Below are 21,220 nucleotides of genomic sequence, written 5' to 3'. Positions count from 1 at the left end.
CTTTTCTTATAGAAGGTACACTATCTGTATATACACTCCATATATTACAAACCAATTTTCAGTTCCTTACTTCAGTGTGAACGGCAGTGTGGAGGTTAAACACTACAGTGACATTTGTGCATCCGTGCAAGATGAGAGAAGAGACATAATTGAGACTGACAAGCGGACGTGTTTATGGATGCCAGGGCAAGCTGCATATTCATTTCCAACCATACAAAGAATAGGTCATTTAGTTATATAACATGGACACTAGATATCCACAGCTGACAACAGTGTTGTGACTTGCAGACTAACTGAAGAATCTGGATACATGAAGCCGCTTTTCACACACTAGGCAAACCAGCAGTTTGAATATGGCTTTACTTGTCATTTATTTAGTTATATTTTCTCTTTATATAATGTACTGTCTAGTACAGTGATTTGGCAGACTCGTTACAGATATCACAAATTACCCAATTTTGTGCAGTGATTTACACAAATTTCACTTTGAGCAATAAACTTAAAGGAAACATTTACCAAGGATATTATTAAGGCAATGATGGTTTATCATCTTAAAAAAAAAAAAAATCAAGTTGCTTGGCTTCAATACTTTAAGCTCAATTCACAGCATTTTATGCAGGACAAGATCTTTATTGTTATCATGGGACTGTAATTTTCAAATATTAATGTGTTCGGTCATCACAATATATATACATTTTTAAAAAAATAAATATTGTAGCTTTGTGACTTGAGCCTTTGAGTCACTGACATGGAAAAAAGTATTTAGATAAAGACTTTTGATTTCCTTTGCTACATACTTGTCTCAGGACACAGACAAAATGTACAATTTGTTAACATGAACACAGATTTAGTGGGAAGTATTTACTAGCTCAGCCTCTCTGCAGGGCATGAAAGTGTCCTGGCTAGACATGAAATATGAACAATTTAAAAGGTGTCACTGTTAGCAACTGCAAAGTCCATAACTGGATGTTTTTTAACCAGCATACAGAAGGCAAGTCATTCTCTTTAAGATCTGTGTCCATTGGATCTATAAAATTCCAAAGAAAGGTACCAAAGGAGCAATTATTCCATTGTTACATCCTGTGTTTGGACCTGAATTTGTTTTAATGGTCTGTATGAGCCCATGCCCGCTGCTCTTTCTGCTTCCTCCTGAGTATACGGCTCGTCTCTTAGTTGCTTCAGCCTGAAATGGAAATATCACAGCCACAGTGAGATCTTTTCTTGTGTCAGTGCCCACAGCTAAGTACACCTCCCATTTTAGAATGTAGTCATCTAAACATGCTGTCACAGGTCTCTGTATGCTGAATATGTTAATGGTTAAAAAGCAAGGGGCCAATGGCTTTAGTAAACACAACAAGAGGAATACTGAGTGTGGTTGTAAATTCATCAAGGTAAAAAACCTTTTTCCATGCAGCTCCCCCTGCAGGACACCCCCCCCCCCCCAAATAATCATCTGAGCCCGTTCTTGGTCCAGTGCTGTGCGCAGCAGCAGAAGCATCTCTCCCCTCTCCTCCCGCAGGCTCGGCAAAGGAGCAGCAAGAGCCACTGGCTTCTGCTGCTGTCAGTCAAAACCAGTGAGCAGAAAGCCAGGCTGTGTGTCTGAATAGATGCAAGTGGCTCGGCTCAGTAGCGAGTCCACATGAGTGCCCACATTAGGAAGCAGCCTCCTATGGTTGGCACCCAGCAGGGCACCCCAGAAGAGGAGGATCGGGGCTACTCTGTGCAATGGTTAAATATGAGATTGTTATCTTAATGAAAAAAAAAAAAAAAAAAAAAAAAAGGTTTACAATCACTTTAACTAGTATCTCTTTAAATTACCTCCGACTTATTAACTAATTTTGACTTCCCATCACTTGTTATCCTGCCCTGACAAGAAGTGGGGGGAAAACAAATCCACAACAGGGATATAAACATTACTACCTGCCTAACAGTGTATCTAACCTTTCCCTGCTCTATCCAAAATTAAATACTTGATAGCTTAGGAAGTCATGGCAGAAGCCAAAAAAACCCCAAAAGTTAAATGGGATTACTCTAAAGTAGGACTTTTCATATTTTTTTTGCCAGAAGGCTATTCTATTTGAAACTTTCTCTTTTATGGATGCTCAAGTCTCTGCTTTAAGAAGTGGGCTAAAAGACTTTATTCATGTCCACAACTCTATACGGCTATGCCGTTGTGGAACTAGCTACAAGAATGCTAATGAAACGTCATTAAAGTGTCACTAGTGTGTCGGAGTCACAGTGATGCAAAATCCTGACTGTGTCCACTAAAGCTCGCCACTTTTCCTTCACTGTTGGCGGAAGCAGGAAGCTGTTATCCAATTCAAAAATTCAGGAAACTGTCTGAATTGATGTTCCTGCCCATAGAAGGAAGGAACAGTTCATAAGTAAGCGAGTATGAAATTGTTATTTTTGATTCTGGGTTTAACATTCCCTAGTTTACAGGAAGGAAGAAGGACACCCTTGACTGACTTCAGACACCCGTTATCAGGTTATCCAGAGGCTCTGGTAAGTTCCTATGAAAAAAGATAGAAGACTACACTCAGTAATAAATTAAGAGTCTCATTACCTTTTTTTGTGGACTTTAGTTTTGAAATGCTCCTTTAACGTCTTCAGATCCACAAAATGTCTCCTACAAAACACATCCGTTAGTCAGCAAACATAATACATTAAAAAAAAAAAAATACCGTCTGTAAAAGCACTCAAACCCCAGTTTAACATACAAAGAAAAAAAAATATACAAATGTACATCCAATTAGATGCAATTTTACCAGAATTAAGCCAGATTGTAATTAATACTGACTTTTGATCTGCATATCTGTATTGCAAAAAAATACCCGTGTGAGACAGAGGCATCCAATTAGTGCGTATGTCTCACAAAGAACTGCAGTGAAGAAGAGGGAAGTTAAAAGAGACTAGTGGCACCCAGAATGTGTGTTTCAGTGCTTCATTTGGGTTTTATAACAGACAACAGTGAACTTGACGTCAATAGCTGACTTAGGGCTGGTTCACACTATAAAAACGCAGTCCAGATGCATTTTTTTGACACGTTTTTGGTGTGTTTTTGACACGTTCGTGTGTTTTTTTTATGCTTTCTGGTTCATTTTTTTCCCTCTATTTTTCTTCAATTTAAATAGGGACATGTGCGTTAGGGTGCGTTAGGGTGCGTTTATGATGCGTTTCCTGCATTCCAGTACAGGTGTGTGCAGAAAAAATGCAACATGTTGTACTTTTGAGTGCACCACTTTATTTAATAAATTAATTTTAAAGAGGATAAGGCACTATATAATTTTTTATCACATTTCATGGCTATTACATCTGTGGAGAGAAATCCCTAAGGAAGCAAGGAGACCCCCTAGTGGGAAGAGGGATAATTCCGTCCATCTATTTGGTTCCAGGAAAATCCCTAAGGAAGCAAAGAGACCCCCTAGTGGGAAGAGGGATATTTCCCTCCATCCATTCGGTTCCAAGAAAATCCATAAGGAAGCGAGGGGACCCCCTGCTGAAAAAAGGGAACACTCCGTCCGTCCATCCCAAGAAAAAAAAGAGGGATAATCCTATCCATTTACCACTAAGTCCAAATAAAGGGACACAAGCTTTGTATGACCTCACTTAACAGTTAGGTCATATACACCAGGTGAGAGCACAACCGGTGAAGGTGATTTTTTATGATTGGTGGACTGCAGTGTTTTTATTTCGTATCACAGAAGTTCCAAAGTCACGGACCTAATAAGGACAGTTTGGCAGCAGTAATATAATTGCAGTGATTATATATATATATATATATATATATATATATATATATATATATATATATATATATATACTGGGCTATTACTTATTTTATTTTTAATTTCTATTTAATATTAATTTAATCACAATGTTATTATTCCAATTGGAGGTGGAGCATGACACTATATCTGACAGTACTTTCTAGAACACAATGGTATGAGTTTGTGTAGAGTGTAAGCGAACCACATTTTTTCACAGTTTGTACACAATCTTAATTTTTTTATTTTCACCATGGTATTGGTTTCACAACAATTTTAGTATCACTCAACATTTAATAATTCACTAGCATTTTGTATACACCATAGTAGATCACAAGACCCCATACTCTAGTATTTACACTCTGGGTGATTAATGTACATTGCAAGGATTCCTACCTCTTTTTGTTCTGAAGGAATAGCTCTTTGTTAGACTATGTCCTATGCACAGTGATGTTGAATGGGAGTGATTAGCTGATTTCAGCTGATACACTTCCAGGGTAATGAAAAAAGTTGCAGTCTCTGCATTTATGTAGAAGGGATTAACCCTCAGGAAGAATAGAGAAGGTTTCAGGGGCCCAGCCGGATGTTCCCAATTTGTGGGTCTTAATTATCAAAGCAAAAAATGTTATGAGTGATCGAGGTTCAGGTAACGATTGTACTGTAGACAAGGGGTACCACACTTTCAGACTGTCTGAGTGGTTATGATTGAGTATAGAAGTTAGTTTTCTCGTAAATCATAATGCCCATTCTTTGCTGCTTTACCTCCATGAGATTCATGGAGAGCTGTGTCTGGCTCTTGACTAGTAGCTAGAAAGATGAAGGTTGCTAGCTTCCGTTCAGTAGTGGTGAGGTTGTGGATAGGTCTATGGACTAGGGCTACCCAGAGATTGTGGGGAATTACTATGGACAGTTTAAATCAGATTGTATACATATACCCAACATTTTTGGATTTTTGGGCATTGCCACCTTTTATGGTGTAAAGTTCCCAGTGTCTGTCAGCCTTTGAAACAGAATGGGGGAGCTGTGGGTATAAACGTAGCCACACTCTCCAGAGTCATATACCACTGGAATAATATTTTGTAGGCATTTTCCAGGGCTAAAATGTTGATGGATTATTTTATAGCTGCTAGCCAAATTTTATTCCAGTCTGAAGCATCTAAAGAATCCACAAGATTCTGTTCTCAGTTACGCTTATAGGAGTTTGGAACCATTTATGGAGAATGTGAGAGCCATGTAGAGATGATATTAGGCCTGCTGAATGAGGGTCATTTTTGTACCTGGTGAACATGTACTTTAAAATTAAAAAGGCGCTACAAAGAGCTAAAGAATGTTTAATGTTTGAAGATGGAAGATAAAGATACTACTGGAAAGCAAACAGTATTGATATCACACAACTATGCAGAATAAATCTGTCTCAGAACAGTTGGTAAGCAAGCCAAGTTCAAACCTAAAAAAACAGTTGTCTAATGACTCACAAATTATAAAAAACAGCCCTCACGCCCTTCATGCCCAAAATGCTTGGAAACACTTCTAAATGTACAAACTATATGTAAGCATATCAGTGTAATAGCATTACTGGTCAAACAACCATTTCTGAGCTCCATTATCAGTAATCACACAAGTTCGGGCCGAACGCACCACCAGCCTGCAGACTGAACATTCAGTGTGAAGTAGCAGCAGCACACTGATGAACGATTACCCTGCTAGGTCAGCAATCTCCTCTTCTTAGCATGTTCACTGCCAGCATTTGTGCTCCCCTCAAGAGCCCGAATGGCTCCTAGGGCTCTTCTTCCTATTTGCAGAACTGCTATACAGGGGATTTCAGGAGACTGATGTGAAAAAAAAATGCGGGAAGCTACACTAGCAACACTTAAAAATATGTTTCTTAGTAACTGGTGTTTTATAGCTATCTTCTTTAACGTGAACCCGTCATAAGTGAAAGGGGGCAGCTCCCATTGCAAACCCTCACTTAAAAAAAAGATGACATATCTGGTTGGTATGCGTTCTCTCTGGCTTCAACATTTTCTAAAAAATACAAGAATTTCCAATCACACAATCCAGCTAATCAGCAATACATTTCTAACATTTCCAACATTTGAGGTTAAAACAGGCAGATTTTGTTGGATAAATTTGCAAATACATGAGAAGTCACGCTTCAGCATCACAGTGTGGTCCATAACATAAAACTGTGGGACATAGTTTTAGCATATACTGTGTATAATGAACTGAATGCAGATATATCTTGAAGGTAGCTCCTTCCTCCTCAAAGCTGAACTTTACCCTCTCAATGTAAAAGTATATGTGAACCCTCACCTTGTAACTCATTTAGTTTAAAATAGAAATGAAAAAGGCAAAAACTTTTTGTGTATAGATATATAAAAACCTTATAAATACCTCCCCCCCTTCCTTATTAGGAGTGATCACATTCCCTCTGTTCTCATCTGCATAAAGAGCTGGGTAAAAACAGCAGCACAGTGATCTTCCCAATGAATGGCTGTGCATTCATTCTATGCATGAAGGTACAAAAACCTTCTGTGTGCAGCAGCCCCCCAGCCCTTCCTAATACTTGCCTTAGCCCCATCAGAATCCAGTGATGTGTACGACAGCCTCGGCTTTCCCGGACCCTGCCACCTCATTGCCTGAGACAGCAGTGAGAGCCATTGGCTCCCGTTGCTGTCAATCACAGCCAGTGAGCCAATGAGGAAAGGTAGGGGCCAAGCTGTGGCTCTGTGTGTAAATGGACACACAATGCAGCAGCTCAGGAGCGTGCCTGCTCAAGTGCCCCTATAGCAAGCTGCTTGCGCCATTTTAGAGGAGAAAAGGAAACACACTGTGTGAACGAGGACTAAGGGTCAGTTAACACTACAGAAACGCAGTCCAGATTTGTTCTGGATGTGTTTCCACATGTGTGTTTTGGCACGTTCCAGTGCGTTATTTATGCATTCCAGTTACATTTTCCCCCTCTCTTTTCCTTCAATTTAAATGAAACACGTGCATTCCAGTGTGTTCCGGTGCGTTTTTTCCACGTTCCAGTACAGTTCTATGCAGGAAAAATGCAGCATGTTCTACTTTTTTTATGCACCCGGAACGCACTGGAACTGCAAGCACTGATGTGAACTGTGACATTGACAACAATATAACCTACTTTCTGTGCATTTTGGATGCAGAAAAAAAGCAACTGAAAACACGTAGTGTGAACTGGCCCTAAAAGTGAAAAAACTCACCAGTTTACTAATATTGCTCAAGGCAGCTGTGGGTTTCTGCACCAAATGTAACAAAACAATGAGAACCACCCAGATCAATTTATAACTAGCACAGGAAGGAATCCATTTCACACAGCTGAGAAATGGCGATTTAAAAGCTGATTGGCTGTTCTCCAATTAAGACAAAAAGTTTGTCAAACACTTTTTACTCATTCCTACCCATGAGTATCAATTTACTTCAAAATACTTACGCGCAATGTAGACAATAGTGCTGAGCATTTCCAGGAACATCATAATCAATTTCCTGGTTTAATAAACGACCTGCATTCTCAGGACGCATATCTTCATGTATTTGATCTAAATCCTTAACCCTTCTTTTGGTTTTCCAATTCTTAGCAATATTTTTCTTTTTATCATTTTTGTGATTCCCAACCTGCTTTGAACGAGTCATATCTGGAAATAGAAAAGAAAAAAAAAAAAAGGGATATAAAAAAACATCCTTGGGAAAACAAATTTAAGGACAAAAGCAAACAATGGGCCTACTATTACCTCTAGTTTGAGTAAGAATCTCTACTATGTGCCCTGACAGCCCACAAACCATGATGCTAGGAGTCAGCAAATTCAACTTAAAATAAATGTAAACCCTGAAAATGCACTTTTCTTATTTACTCCCTTTTGGTCGGTTATATACACCACTGAAAGTGTTTGTTACATCTGCCCAATACATGCAAAATAACTTGATACTGGCAGAAGTCAAGTGTTGATAGTTAGCATTGTTCCCAGCTCTAACTGAACTACAGAACACGGCTTCCCATGTTTTTGGAATGAAGAGAAGGGAAAGTATTCTGTAGTCATAGCACTTCCTAACACAAATAAAACTTGAACCTTGGATGTGATTTTTAAACCACCAAACAATTAAAATATAAAATCTCTTACTTTTATTTCTACAAAAAGATTAAAATCAAGGACAAATCATATAATACAATTAGATTCCAAAAAAATAGACATGGCCATCATAACAAATGCCCCCATGTATGCAATGATGCTTGTGACGGGAGTGACTTTTGGGGGTGGGTGGACCTCTGTATCATCTTCCCAAATCATTATGTTTAACCCACCCTGTGCCTGTTTAGGGGTACAGGGTGTGAATGTCCCAGTATTGTGCATTTGTGTGTTGTCCTTTGTCTTTGTTCTCAGCCATGTGGCTGTCCATTGTTTGTTTGCCATGTGCTACCCCCCATTGTGCTGTGTCTTCCTGTTCAGCCAACTATTATGGGATGCATGTGTCCCTGTATTGTCCCTGCCATGTGGTTGCCTATTGTTCTATGCCATGTGCTTCATCCCATTGTTCTGTGTCTTGGTTGGATGAGGAGGGGTGATGAGGTGTTTCCTGCAGCCTCCCACTGATGGGGCGGGCTGATGATGTATTTCCGGTTCCTGGTTGTGTTTCCCCGCCCTCTGTATATATCCTGTGTTTTGTGTTAAAATAAAGAGTTGGCTTCCTGTTTAAGAAGAGCTGGGTGCTGTCTATTTCCTGAGGGATTTCAAGGCTGTGGTCCGTGGATGGTGTTCGGACAGGGGAAGCTGTGGTATAACGGAAAAACTCAGTGTGGTCTGGGTTCCGGATCCGTTACAATGCTGTTTAAATGCAAGCATACAAATTCAAACGCGTTTCAACTCCAAAGAGTCTTCTTCAGGGATTTTAGCTGATTTATGACACAAAATGGATGAAAGTCAATGGAAGTGAAGATCTCCGCCTAAGTCCACCTCACAGCAAACACTGATATGAATACAAGGGATGCAAAAAAAAAAAAAAAAAAAAAAAAGCAAAGAACCATAGAAAATTATGAAAGCCAAGTATAATGACTTTGTAGTAATTAAAGCGGAGGTTCAGCAGCCACAAATCCTACAGCTGCTGACATTTAATAAATGGACACTTACCTGTCTCAGGATCCAGGGCCGTCCTCATCCGGGCTAGTTCTTCACTAGCCTCTGGGTTCCTTGTGTCAGCGCCCTGTGCATTTTTCAGCTACACAGCCGGGTGCCCACTGCGCATGAACGAGCCATGCTGCGCTTTGTGAATGCTCGCCCAATCTCCTTGGACCTGTCATGTGTCCCAGAAGACTGCGGAGAGGGGGAGTGCAGGGAAGTGGAAAACGTTTGCTTGAATAACCTAGGCAATGTCAAAACTAGGTACCCCCCCCCCCCCTCCAAAGTGACATTTCAAGTTAGGCGGGGGGGGGGGGGGGCCTTTTAAGGAGGAACTTCCTTCTTCGGGTGGAGCTCCAGCCAGGGGAACAAACACCACCACTCAGTATGCTCACAAATTGTCCGAGAGGAGGGTTAACCTTCCTCCACTCCAGTAACAGGTTTCCAAAGCGATCCACAGCACTTCCTCTGCCTGCGACACTCACTCTTTATACTATATCGATGGAAAAACAGCACCATCATCTTTGGCCAGGAAGCGTGTTGTTTGCAGCTGCCACACCTAAGGAATGGTAAGAGATGCAATACTTGGAAGCTACTACTACTGACATGTTAAAGGATAACTTTTAATAAATAAATTGCACATTTTTTTGCAGGTACTATTTTTTTTGTAGGAGCTTCGAAAGTATTGCACCAGCAATCAGCAGATCACGGGTGCGATGCAGGGCTGCTGCAGACTGTCAGTGTAGCTTTCTGCCCATACTTTGTACGAATAGGCATTTACACAATGACAAAAAGAATCAATGGACTACCTAGAGTGCTCACCAGCGCCCTGGTAGTTGATTTAGAACTATAAGCCATCAGCCGCAAAGGCTGTCAGTACTTGTAGTTCATTGATTCACAGAACTCCTTGAACGAATGGGGTGGCCTTTTGGGCGAAGCAGAGAAGAACCCCGACCCACTGTCACAGGGAAGAGGGATCAGGGAGCGGCTGCAAGTCACATGTTCCACCTAAAAAACAGGCTGTTATTCTGATTTTGGAGAGGCAGAACGTACATGAAAACACAAGGTTCCCTTTATTTGCTGACCCTCCCCCATCCCCCTGAAAAGAAAAAAAAAAAAAGCAAAGTTACACTTATGGTAACACCTTTTCCAGGAGTCTTTCAGGACAGCACCTTGAGAGACTTCAGCTTCTCCCCACCTGAGGAAACACCTCCACCCAGAATAAAAAAAAAAAAGAGCGGCCTCCCCACACAGACCTCAGTTCATGACTTAGCACCTCTGGTCACCTGGGGAGACACAATACAAGACACAAAAAAAAACATACCTTATAACCAAATGCTAAAAAGGGTGCGTAACTGGCGCTGTTCTAAAAAGACCCCTGGAAAAGGCGCTACCTTAAGTGTAACTTTGCTTTTTCCCCTCTCCGTCTTTCAGGACAACACCTTGAGATGATACGCGAGCACTCACCCCTAGGGCGGGACCACTGCTTGCAGAACCTTGCGTCCAAAGGCCTGCTCATCCACCGAGACCAGGTCAAGTCTGTAATGGTTAATGAAGGTGTTATAATTGGACCAGGTGGCAGGCGTATAAAAATCTGTCCTGGGGTTGCACCAGCCAGCTTAGCGTACATGGCCGCCATGGCCTGGGTGGAGTGCGCCACAATGCCCTCCGGGAATTCCAGACCATCGGTCAGATAAGCCTGTCTAGTTGCCAGTCTCAGCCACCTAGCTAAGGTGTGCCTAGAAGCTTTACAATCCTTCCTTGCTCCTGCAAAATGATACAAAAAGGGAATCTGATTTCCTGATCCCCTTAGTTCTATCTAAATAAAGAAGAACGCATCTTCTAACATCCAACGAGTGAAATTTCCCTTCTTGGTCACACGAGAGGTTAGAACAAAATGAAGGTAAAGTAATTTCTTGGCTTCCATGAAATCTCAAGACTATCTTGGGAAAGAAGGCTGGGCCGTCCTAAACATTACCCTATCCACAAAAATCTGATAGGGCCTAATTGATAGGGCTTCCAACTCATTTACTCTCCTCGCTGTAGTAACCGCTACCAGGAATACTGTCTTAAGGGTCAGGATTTTGAGGGAACTTGAATCCAGTCGTCAGGTTCCACTTTGGAAAAGGGCCACTTACTGGCTTTTGTCTGGTCAAGGCCTTAAAGAATCTTGCCACAAGCTCATCCCTGGCTACGGGAGACTCTAGGAATACGCTAAGAGCCAACGCTTGGCCTTTCAGCATACTCACCGATAGACTCCTGTCTTGCCCCATCTGCAAGAATTCCAGGACTGAAATTAAGCTATATGTTTCCGAGTCTGGGCACACCATCTGTTAAAGAGCTTCCAGACCTTAAGGTGGATTGAACCAGACTCCTCTTTTCTACTATTTAGGAAGGTGGATACTACCCTAGCTGAAACCCCTTGCTCCTCAGCAGTTGCTCATCAAAAACCAGGGAACAAAAGGACTGGACCCTGAAAAAGCAGGTCCTCTCGGCACGGCAATATCCAAGGAGGGTACGCGGCCAGGGCCGAAAACCAAGCCCGTCTGGGCCTGTGCGGGGCTATCAGGATCAGGCAAGTTTGTTCAGATCCGAATTTCCTCAGAACTGCTGGCAATAAGGAGACTGGGGGGAAAGCGCAACATGGGGAAAGTCCCACCGTTGTGCTAATGCATTCACTGACAACGCCCCGTCCCAACGGTTTAGGAAGAAGAAAACTGGGACTTTGGTATTCTAGCCTGACACGAAAAGGTCTATGGATGGAGACCCCCACTCTCCTATGATGGCTTGGTAGATTTCGCGACTAAGCACCCATTCTGATTCCCTCGCCTGCCTTCCGCTGAGGAAGTCTGCTACTTGGTTCAAATCCCCCTTCAGCTGGACGGCGGATAGGGAGGCTACATTGGTCTCAACCCAGGTGAGCAGTTCCAAGGCCAGGGACCACAGAGTTTTGCTTCGAGTCCCTCCCTGTCTGTTGACATACACCACGACGGTGGAGTTGTCCAAGAGGTTCGCACGTGTTGTCCCCGTAGCTGCTCATGGAAGGCCACAAGGGCCCACGATATGGCCTTGAGTTCTTTCCAGTTCGAGGATCAGCCCCTCTCTTCTGGTAACCAAGAACCTTGGGCCACGGACCCCTCTATGTGTGCTCCCCAACCTCTGGCACTCGTGTCTGTTGCAACTTCACCGGAGATCGGTAAGACCCATAACAGCCCTTGAGCAACCTTGCTGACATCCTCCACCACCAGAGGGTCCTCTTCACCCAGGGAAGTACCTGTACCAAGTAGTCCAAAGACTCCTGCCGGCGACTCCAGACATCCAGAATGAACAGCTGGAGGGGCCTCAAAGACAAACCTGCCCATTGTACCACCAGGATGGACGAGGTTAGCAGGCCCAACATAGACTCTCTTAGGGACACAGCCTGGTTCTTTAACAGGAGCCCGATTCCCTTGTCCAACTTTAGGATTTTTTCCTGGAGTAGAAAGGTTTTCTGAAGGGTGGAATCCAGCTCATAGCCCAGGTACACCATGCTTTGGGCCGGGACCAAATTCAACCTGGCTAAATTTATTAGGTCCTCAATACAGAACTCACACAGCACCTTCGTCCAGGAGTCTTTGAGAGTCACCCTGAATGAGGGGCACTTCTTTTTAGCTGCATGGTGTGGCTTGGGCTTCTCTCTGAATTTCACCTGCAAACAGAGCACACAGAAATGGGGCTCCCATTAGCCATAGACAGGGCTGGCCTCCCCCCCTCCTCTGGCAGGGTACGGGGATCTTCAAAACTGAGACCCCCTCCTACCCCCTGCTCTAGTCCCTCCGACCACCAGGAGGGCTGAGGACACCCCCTGGAGCTAGGGGCCAATCAGATAGGGGGGAAAAAGTCCTCTGAGCCACCTACTTGATGCTGGCTGGGGCCGGAATCGCCTGCTCCCAGCGCCTCTGCTCCGGACATGACCCCGAGGTGGTGGTCTACCTTGAGGTCCTGTGTCACCTGCCCCTGAATGATGCAGCCCTCAACACCGGCCGCACTCCAGTCCACGTTTCAAGGGACGTGGCCGGAAACAAGAAGCCGCGTCCCGGGGAGGAAGTCTCACCCCACCAGCGGAAATGACGTCCCTCGTCATTAAGCCTGGCCACAGCTCCATTTGCCAGAATAGTGGGGCGTCAGTACCTCTTCCTAAGTCCCCCTGGACACCGAAAAGTGGACGTCCGGCACCCCAAACGTCCCTGGGTGGGGGCCAGAGAATCAATGCAGGTAAGGGATACCCCCCTCCATGCTGAGGGGGCCCGGTCCCTCCTTCTGCAAGGTGGGGAATGGGGCACCAGGCTGACCGCACCTGGTCCAACCCCCTCCCCCCCATCACCCAGACACAGTGCAATCCTCTGACTGCCCTGGAAGAGCTTCCAAGACCATGTCTCTCACCAGAGGAAACACTATTACTGAGGTAGGTGTGGGGAGGCCAATCTTTTATTCTCGGTGGAGGTGTTTCTTCAGGTGGGGAGGACCCAAAGTCTCTCAAGGTGCTGTCATGAAAGACGGAGAGGGGAAAATAGCCTGCCATGAACTTAGGCAGCAGGCAATGAGCCTGGAAGCTGCAACTGTGCTTCCTAAGTGATCTAAAACGTCAGGATTAGAGGCACAGTGGCTGGACTTCCCCTGTGCTTTCAGCCTGAGCTTGTTTATGAACACATTTTTCTATAAAATCAGTACAAATGTGCATGCAAAAAAAAAAAATATATATATATATTTTATTGAGCCTAGTTTACACTATTGTGGGGCTTTCATGTGCAGAATGCTGCATTTTTGTGCACCTAAACATACTGGAAAGCATGGGAATGCACTGCAAATCTAAATGTAAAGAAAGAAAAACAAATAATGTAAAAAGAAAACATCACAAAATGTGTCACAGACTGATTACAAATGCATATAAATGTGCATGCAAAACTACAAACTGAATGTCAGGACTGTGGTGAAAAACCCTAAACGTGGCTAAATGCATATACACTTGTATAAATGCATGTAAACATGGCTAAACCCAGGAAACCGCAATCTGGGAGGTATAAAAAGTTGTTCAAACTTCCCATATAAAAAGTTTCCTGGGTTTAGAAAAGCTAAAGTGCCAGTGTGAATGAGGACTTTAAGCGGACCTCCACCCAAAAGGGGAAGTGCCACTTCAAGGACTGCTCCCCATTAAGGATTGGCACCTTTGGGGGGGGGGTGTGTGGGGGGAGCGGGTACCCGAATTTGATGGGTACCCGCTCCCACTTCCGGTCCAATCGCATAAGTGATCGGAAGTGGAAGGTGTCCTCCCTACAGTATTTTGGGACACGTGACAGGTCCCAGAATACGATGGGGCCATTCATGAAGCACAGCGCATGTGCAGTAGATACTGTCACATCTGGGTGCCCACAGTGAAGATGCCGGCCTCCTGGAATATAGGACGGCTGGTGAAACTGGCTGCATGGGACACACCGCGGGACAGGCAAGTGGCTGTTTTTAAAAAGTCAGCAGCTACAGTTTTTGTAGCTGCTGACTTATTTTTTGACAGGGTGAGTGGAACTCCGCTTTAATGTATAGAAACCACTGCGAGTTTACCTGCGTTTAAGTGCATTCAGTTTAGGGAAAATAGGATGGTGTGCATCCAGGGGCAGATATATGCATCTAAATACATGTGAATGAAAATACATTAAAGTAGAACTACAAGCAAATAATTTCCTTTCATTTTGGATAGAGTAAGGGAGGGTTATAGCCCCTGTAAGACTTTCTTTTGCCATCTGTGTCAGATTGCAGAGATTTCCTCTCACTTCCTGTTCCACAGTCAAACAGGAAGTGAGAGGAAATCCCTGCAAATGAAGGGAATGCCTTGGAGACCCCCAGGTCCACATGTCCCAGAAGACTATGGGGGGGGATGGACAACTTCCACTTCCGATCACCTAGATCAGTGGTCTCCAAATTGTGGCCCTAGGGCTGGATGTGGCCCTTTGTTTGCCTTTATCCGGCCCTTGGGGCACAGTTTCTCCCTATTACACTGTTCTACCAACTGAAACCAACAATGGGGCACCTAGATGATCGGAGTGAAAATGGGAGTGGGTACCTGTCAAAAATCGGGTACCCACTCCCCAAAGGTGCCTATTCCTCACAGGGAGCAGGGGACTAGTCCTTAAAGTGGAACTTCTCCTTTTGGGTGGCGCTCCACTTTAACCTCCACAGACAGCAATAAAAAAAAATAAAAAAAAAAACACAGGTGTTCTAATCCCTCTGCACTCTATCCAAAATTTAAAAGTTTTGCATTTGTTTATAGATCAAGGCCTCATGCACACTGGGCATTTAGTCCCGATGAATGAGACTCGGGTATTTAGATAGGGGAGGAAGGCACACCGTCCAGCACCGCTACAGGCAACTTGAAAAAACTTCATAAGAGGATGACAGCTGCTGCGGCTGGATAGTCCACTGAGTGGTACTAACGTTTAGGGCAGTATGAGGCCAGGGGTGCAAGCAGTCTGTATTCCGTGCATCCTGAGCACATACTGCCATGAATGTTATTACTAATCGCTACACTGTCCAGACCCATCCAGGAGCAGAATCTGTCAGTCTTAGTGTTTTACAGTCTGCAGGCAATGGGGCTGAACAGTGTGCCTGTTCCTTCCACCTGGATCTAAATACTGGAGTCTCATGCATCAAGGCTAAACAAACACTTTGCATGAGGCCTTAAAGGCTACAGATCATGGAAGCATAAAAATTGTACTTTCCAGATCAGTTCTTCTGCATTTAAACAAAACAAACACAGGAGGTGAGTGCTAAAGTAGCCCAACAAGAAAAGTGACAAGCCAGTGGAATGCTAAGCACACAATGCTGTTTTCACATGTAAACAGAAAAGGCCTGGTCCTGAAGTGGTTAAACCCCCTATCATGTTAGGTGGGCAGTACAGCCCACCAAAAGTGACCCATTCCACTGAATGGGGCCACACCACAACCATGGCTGCAGGTGGTGGAGGCTTTTGGGGAATAAATCATGCACAGAGGAGCCAACATAACACCTTCTCATTGTCCATTAAACACCCTCTGAAAAGAGATCCACCACCAATCGGGTCAAATAGGGCTAATGCTAGTATAAAGAAGGCTTTAGGGGCAGTTGTAATTAAAGCAGGGCTATGACCACACCACATTATACCACTGCTTTTATAATAAAAAAAAAACAGCATTTTTTTGCTAGAAAATTACTTAGAACCCGCAAACATTTTTTTTCAAAGCAGAGGTCCTAGAGAATAAAATAGTGGGAGTTGCAATTTTTTATGTCACACAGTATTTGTGCAATGGTTTTTCAAACACAATTTCTTGGGAAAAAATACACTTTAATGAATTTTAATGCACAAAATACACAATATAATACCCAATCATTTGGTAAAATATAAAAGATGTTACGCTGAGTACATTGATGCCAAACATGTCATGCTTTAAAATTGCACATGCAACAGTGACAAACTACAGGGGTGCATTAATAATAATAAAAATTATATACACACACACATACAGTGGTTATAAAAAGTCTACACACCCCTGTTAAAACGTCAGGTTTCTGTGATGTAAAAAAAAAATTTGAAGAAGATAAATAATTTCAGAACTTTTTCCACCTTTACTGTGACCTATAAAATTGTACAACTCAACTGAAACACAAATCTTTTTTTTGGGGGGGAGGGGGGGGGGGGGGGGAGTACACATAAGAAAACTAAAATAATGTGGTTGCATAAGTGTGCACACCCTTTTATAACTGGGGATGTAGCTGTGTTCAGAATTCAGCAATCACATAAAAAAATCATGTTAAATAGGAGTCAGTACACACCTGCCATCATTTAAAATGCCTCTGATTAACCCCAAATAAAGTTCAGCTGTTCTAGTAGGCGTTTCCTGACATTTTCTTAGTTGCATCCTACAGCAAAAACCATGGTCCGCAGAGAGCTTCCAATGCATCAGAGGAATCTAATTGTTAAAAGGTATCAGTCAGGAGAAGGGTACGAAAGAATTTCCAAGGCATTAGATATACCATGGAACACAGTGAAGACAGTCATTAAGTGGAAAAAATATGGACCAACAGTGACATTGCCAAGAACTGGACATCCCTCCAAAATTGATGAAAAGAGGAGTAGAAAACTGGTCTGGGAGGCTGCCAAGAGGCCTATAGCAACATTAAAGGAGCTGCAGGAATATCTGGCAAGTACTGGCTGTGTGGTACATGTGACAACAATCTCCCGTATTCTTCATATGTCTGGGCTACGGGGTAGAGTGGCAAGACAGAAGCCGTTTCTTATGAAGAAAAACATCCAAGCCCAGCTAAATTTTGCAAAAACACATCTGAAGTCTCCCAAAAGCATGTGGGAAAATGTGTTATGGTCTGACGAAACCAAGGTTGAACTTTCTGGCCATAATTCCAAAAGATATGTTTGGCACAAAAACAACACCATACCCACAGTGAAGCATGGTGGTGGCAGCATCATGCTTTGAGGCTGGTTTTCTTCAGCTGGAACAGGGGCCTTAGTCAAGGTAGAGGGAATTATGAACAGTTCCAAATACCAGTCAATATTGGCACAAAACCTTCAGACTTCTGCTAGAAAGCCGAACATGAAGAAGAACTTCATCTTTCAGCATGACAACGACCCAAAGCATACATCCAAATAAACAAAGGAATTGGCTTCACCAGAAGAGGATTAAAATTTTAGAATGGCCCAGCCAGAGCCCAGACCTGAATCCGATCGAAAATCTGTGGGGTGATCTGAAGAGGGCTATGCACAGGAGATGCCCTCACAATCTGACAGATTGAGTGTTTTTGCAAGGAAGAGTGGGCAAATATTGCCAAGTCAAGATGTGCCATGCTGATAGACTCATACCCAAAAAGACTGAGTGCTGGAATAAAATCAAAAGGTGCTTCAACAAAGTATTATTTTAAGGGTGTGCACACTTATGCAACCATATTATTTTAATTTTTTATTTTTACTTCCCTCCACCCAAAAGATTTCATTCAGTTTGTTGTTCAACTGAGTTGTACAGTTTATAGGTCACATTAAAGATGGAAAAAGTTCTGAAATGATTTCTCTTTGTGTAGTTTGTTTACATCACAGAAACCTGACATTTTAACAGGGGTGTGTAGACTTTTTATATCCACAGTATTATATATATTTATTTTTTGTACACTGTCCCTTTAATTTTTTTTGATCATTTTTATTGTGATAACAATAGGCAGTGACAGGTCCTCTTTACAAAGAGAGAAAGAAAAAAACTGGTCACCTACCCAGGTCTATAACTGGCTTTTTAAACAGTGAACATGGAAGGCGTCACAAAGTAAAAAATAGGACTATCCAGTTCAACTTGTCAGCCTACCCCAGTCTAATAATGGCTATTGTCGGCAAGGAACATGGATAAGTATAACTTATCAAAAGAGGGGGATAACAAAGCCAGTTCAAACTGCCAGCCAGTTAGCTAACTATCAAAAACCAAATTAACCGGTCTAAGAACATGCATTTAAAAACAGGGGTTTAGTTAGCACACATTTGCAAATACATACGTAAGCCACAGAGCCACATCATGGCACCCTGAGTATCTGTGGTCCTAACTCTATAAATCTTGAGAGTCCTCACAGTGGAGGCACATGCATCTCTTTACAAAGATCTGGGGTCTACTAGATCCCCAGACCCCTATTCTGCCCTTAAAACGTCAGGTAATAACCAAGATTGGTATGATCTAATGATTTTTATCAAACTACTAACAGCTTGTTTACAACCGCAAAACCAAAAGTGACTAACTGCTTATCGCTTCCGGTTTCTTAGACCATAGAGATGATCATAGCCATTGCAGTCCCTGATCACCTGTATGGTCAGCCAGCGGAACCTTGTCTGCACACTTGTGTCCCATGGTGTGACGGAGAGCCCGGGAGAGCTGCGGAAAAGGGGAGACATCCCCTCCTGCTGCTGGTAAATGGAATTCAGCGGCTAATTAGCAGAAAAAAACAATACCAGGAGGATGACTGCAGCCATCATCCTGGTATACCCGCTCAAAGTCCAGAGGCGTACCAGTATGTCTCTTGTCCACAGGTGGTTAATTTTTGCTGCATCCGCAAAGCATCAGAGCTGCAGTTTGTGTGCACCTCTGTCTGCTGCCTCTGCTGCCTAAAGTAGAACTAAAGGCAAAAGCATTTATTTTAATTTTGGATAGAGTAAAGGAGGGTTATTACCTGTCAGGTTTTTTTTCCAAAATGAGGGCATCCTGGGGTATCACCACTACTGTTCCAGTGACAAAATTTGAGATTTTCTTTACTTGTGATAATCGTAAACAGGACAAACAGTGTAAATCTCCGTAATGGGGGGGGTCACAGACAGCAAAAAAACCTGACAAGGGTTCTCATCCATCTCCACTCTATCCAAAACTAAGTTTTGCCTTCATAAAGCAAGAAAACATCCGATGGCTACATATGCGATAAAATCACCTGTATTACAAAATTCTTTGCATAAACCACTTCTAAAAATAAGTTTTGCCTTTCATCTACAGAACAGGAGGTTGGTTGGGGGGGGGGGGCGGTAAAAAACAGTGTGTGTAAACAAACACTTACCTCTGGATCACATATATGCGGCCATGCGGGCCGCGTTTTGTATGGACTCCCATGCCCCATGACATGCAGGGAGGAAGCCCCTGCACTTATTCCAAAAACGCAGCCCACATTGGAACCTAAGTTCCCAGTACAGTTACATTTTCCAGTGCGGGCAGCGTGCCATTAGAACTAATGGCACCCGCCCACGGGTCCGCATTCCTCTGTGCAGGTGGTGCAGCTGCACAGATTTTCGTGCGGATCCACAGCCGCATGACCCACACATATGTGAACCTAGCCTTAGGATAAGTTCACACCTACGAACTACAGATCATTTAAAAGCAGGGCTCCACCCAAAACAGGAAGTTCTGCTTTAAGGACTGGTCCCGCACTCCCCATCGTTAAGGTTTGGCACCTTTGAAAAGCGGGCACCCGAAATTGACAGCCAACTGCTCCCACTGCGATCACTTAGGCAATTGGAAGCAGAAGTTGTCCACCCCACCCGTCCCTCCCTGTAGCTTTCTGGGATGTGGGACAGGTCCCAGAAGACTACGGAGCCATTCACAAAGCGCAGCTCTACTCGCGCATGCGCAGTGGGATCCCTGCTGTGAAGCCCCAAGTTGTCACAGCTGGGTGCCCACATTGTAGATGCTGACACCTGGAACACAGGGCAGTCGGTGAAAGGAATTGCGGGTGTGTCCAGGGGTGGACTGACAACTCATGGGGCCCCCGGGCAATAGGGGATCATGGGGCCCCTGTGTCCTTGCCCACACTCAAAAAAGCCTATGATAAAAGGTACCAGAGGCATCTCAATGGGCCCCCTACTGACCCTGGGCCCTCGGGCAGTGCCCGAGTTTCCAAATGGTCAGTCCGCCCCTGGGTGTGTCTGCTTTTTAAAAGTCAGCAGCTAGTTTCTGTAGCTGTTGACTTTTTTTTCACTGGAACTCCACTTTAACACATTTCCTATGGGTCACATTCACATCTGTGTATTGAACCAGTGTGCTTTTTGGAAAGGTTTTTTTTGCACACAACACATTCAACAAAAACGCATGAAAAACACATTGATAGTGTGTTTCCTGCAAGACAACAGACACCTCCGCCTAGCAACATTAACACATCACAAAACACGTGTGAAAATAAAAACAAACAGCAGCAGAAAAACGCATCAGCTGCAACCAACATAGGTATAAACCATAAAACAGATAGGGGTGTAGTTGCAATCTACTGAAAATGTTAGTTGTCATACTGATCCAAAGCTTTCAATAGAAAACAGATCCAGATCAGGATTTCTGACTTTCACTGGCTGCCTGCTTGATGTAGGAGAGTGTCACAAAGTATTGAAGCCAGAGACTTCCAAGCAAGGTTCATCTTCAGCAGGAAGCAGAAGGTGCTGCCATATGTGAAGCCAGCTCTACACAGCAGCCCTGGACATACCAGCTGCAGTCACGTGTTTATCACTCCCCCATAGGTACAATGTAGGCTTGGAATACAGAGCTGAAAAGTGTGCGGCCTTGAAACCCGGAGCTCAGCACGACAACACAGCTGTATATACGGCAATGAGCCTTTACAACACACACTCACCTAGGTTTTATGCCTAAACGTCTCACCCACCATGCGTGAAAGAAAGCCACTTCCTATTCACTGGAGGACGAGCTGTATAATTGTACGACTGTCCCTAACATTGTACAAAACGCTGCACTGGCGGACATGTTTTTGTAGCCACAGACGTCCCTACAGTAAAATGTCTTC

The 21,220-nt window shown here is 43.6% G+C and overlaps 1 protein-coding gene across 1 annotated transcript; it reads right to left on the bottom strand.

Moving 5' to 3' along the window:
• Positions 1-352: 352 nt before the first annotated feature.
• Positions 353-21,211, bottom strand: ZNF593 (zinc finger protein 593). Its single transcript, XM_089663083.1, has 4 exons — positions 21,053-21,211; positions 7,222-7,423; positions 2,567-2,629; positions 353-1,183 (listed from the first exon to the last, which is right to left on the bottom strand). Exons 2-4 carry the CDS (start codon positions 7,419-7,421, stop codon positions 1,063-1,065), a joined length of 384 nt encoding a protein of 127 aa, XP_089519209.1. The 5' UTR covers positions 7,422-7,423; positions 21,053-21,211; the 3' UTR covers positions 353-1,062.
• Between the last annotated feature and the right edge of the window lie 9 nt (positions 21,212-21,220).

The sequence above is a fragment of the Staurois parvus genome, unplaced genomic scaffold (assembly GCF_062004578.1).
Source record: "Staurois parvus isolate SC_StPar_1 unplaced genomic scaffold, SC_StPar_1.0 ptg001622l, whole genome shotgun sequence".
NCBI classification, from domain to species: domain Eukaryota; kingdom Metazoa; phylum Chordata; class Amphibia; order Anura; family Ranidae; genus Staurois; species Staurois parvus.
The sequence above is the reverse complement of the archived record's forward strand: the minus strand, read 5'-3'. Positions and strand labels throughout refer to the sequence as shown.

Bases quoted from the DNA above. Each gene is read 5' to 3' on its own strand.
- ZNF593 (XM_089663083.1), bottom strand. From the start codon at position 7,421: ATGACTCGTTCAAAGCAGGTTGGGAATCACAAAAATGATAAAAAGAAA. The intron at 2,630-7,221 runs GTAAGTATTTTG...TGTGTTTTGTAG, and splicing joins CACTATTGTCTACATTGCGC to GAGACATTTTGTGGATCTGA. The intron at 1,184-2,566 runs GTAATGAGACTC...TTTCCATTTCAG, and splicing joins ACTAAAGTCCACAAAAAAAG to GCTGAAGCAACTAAGAGACG.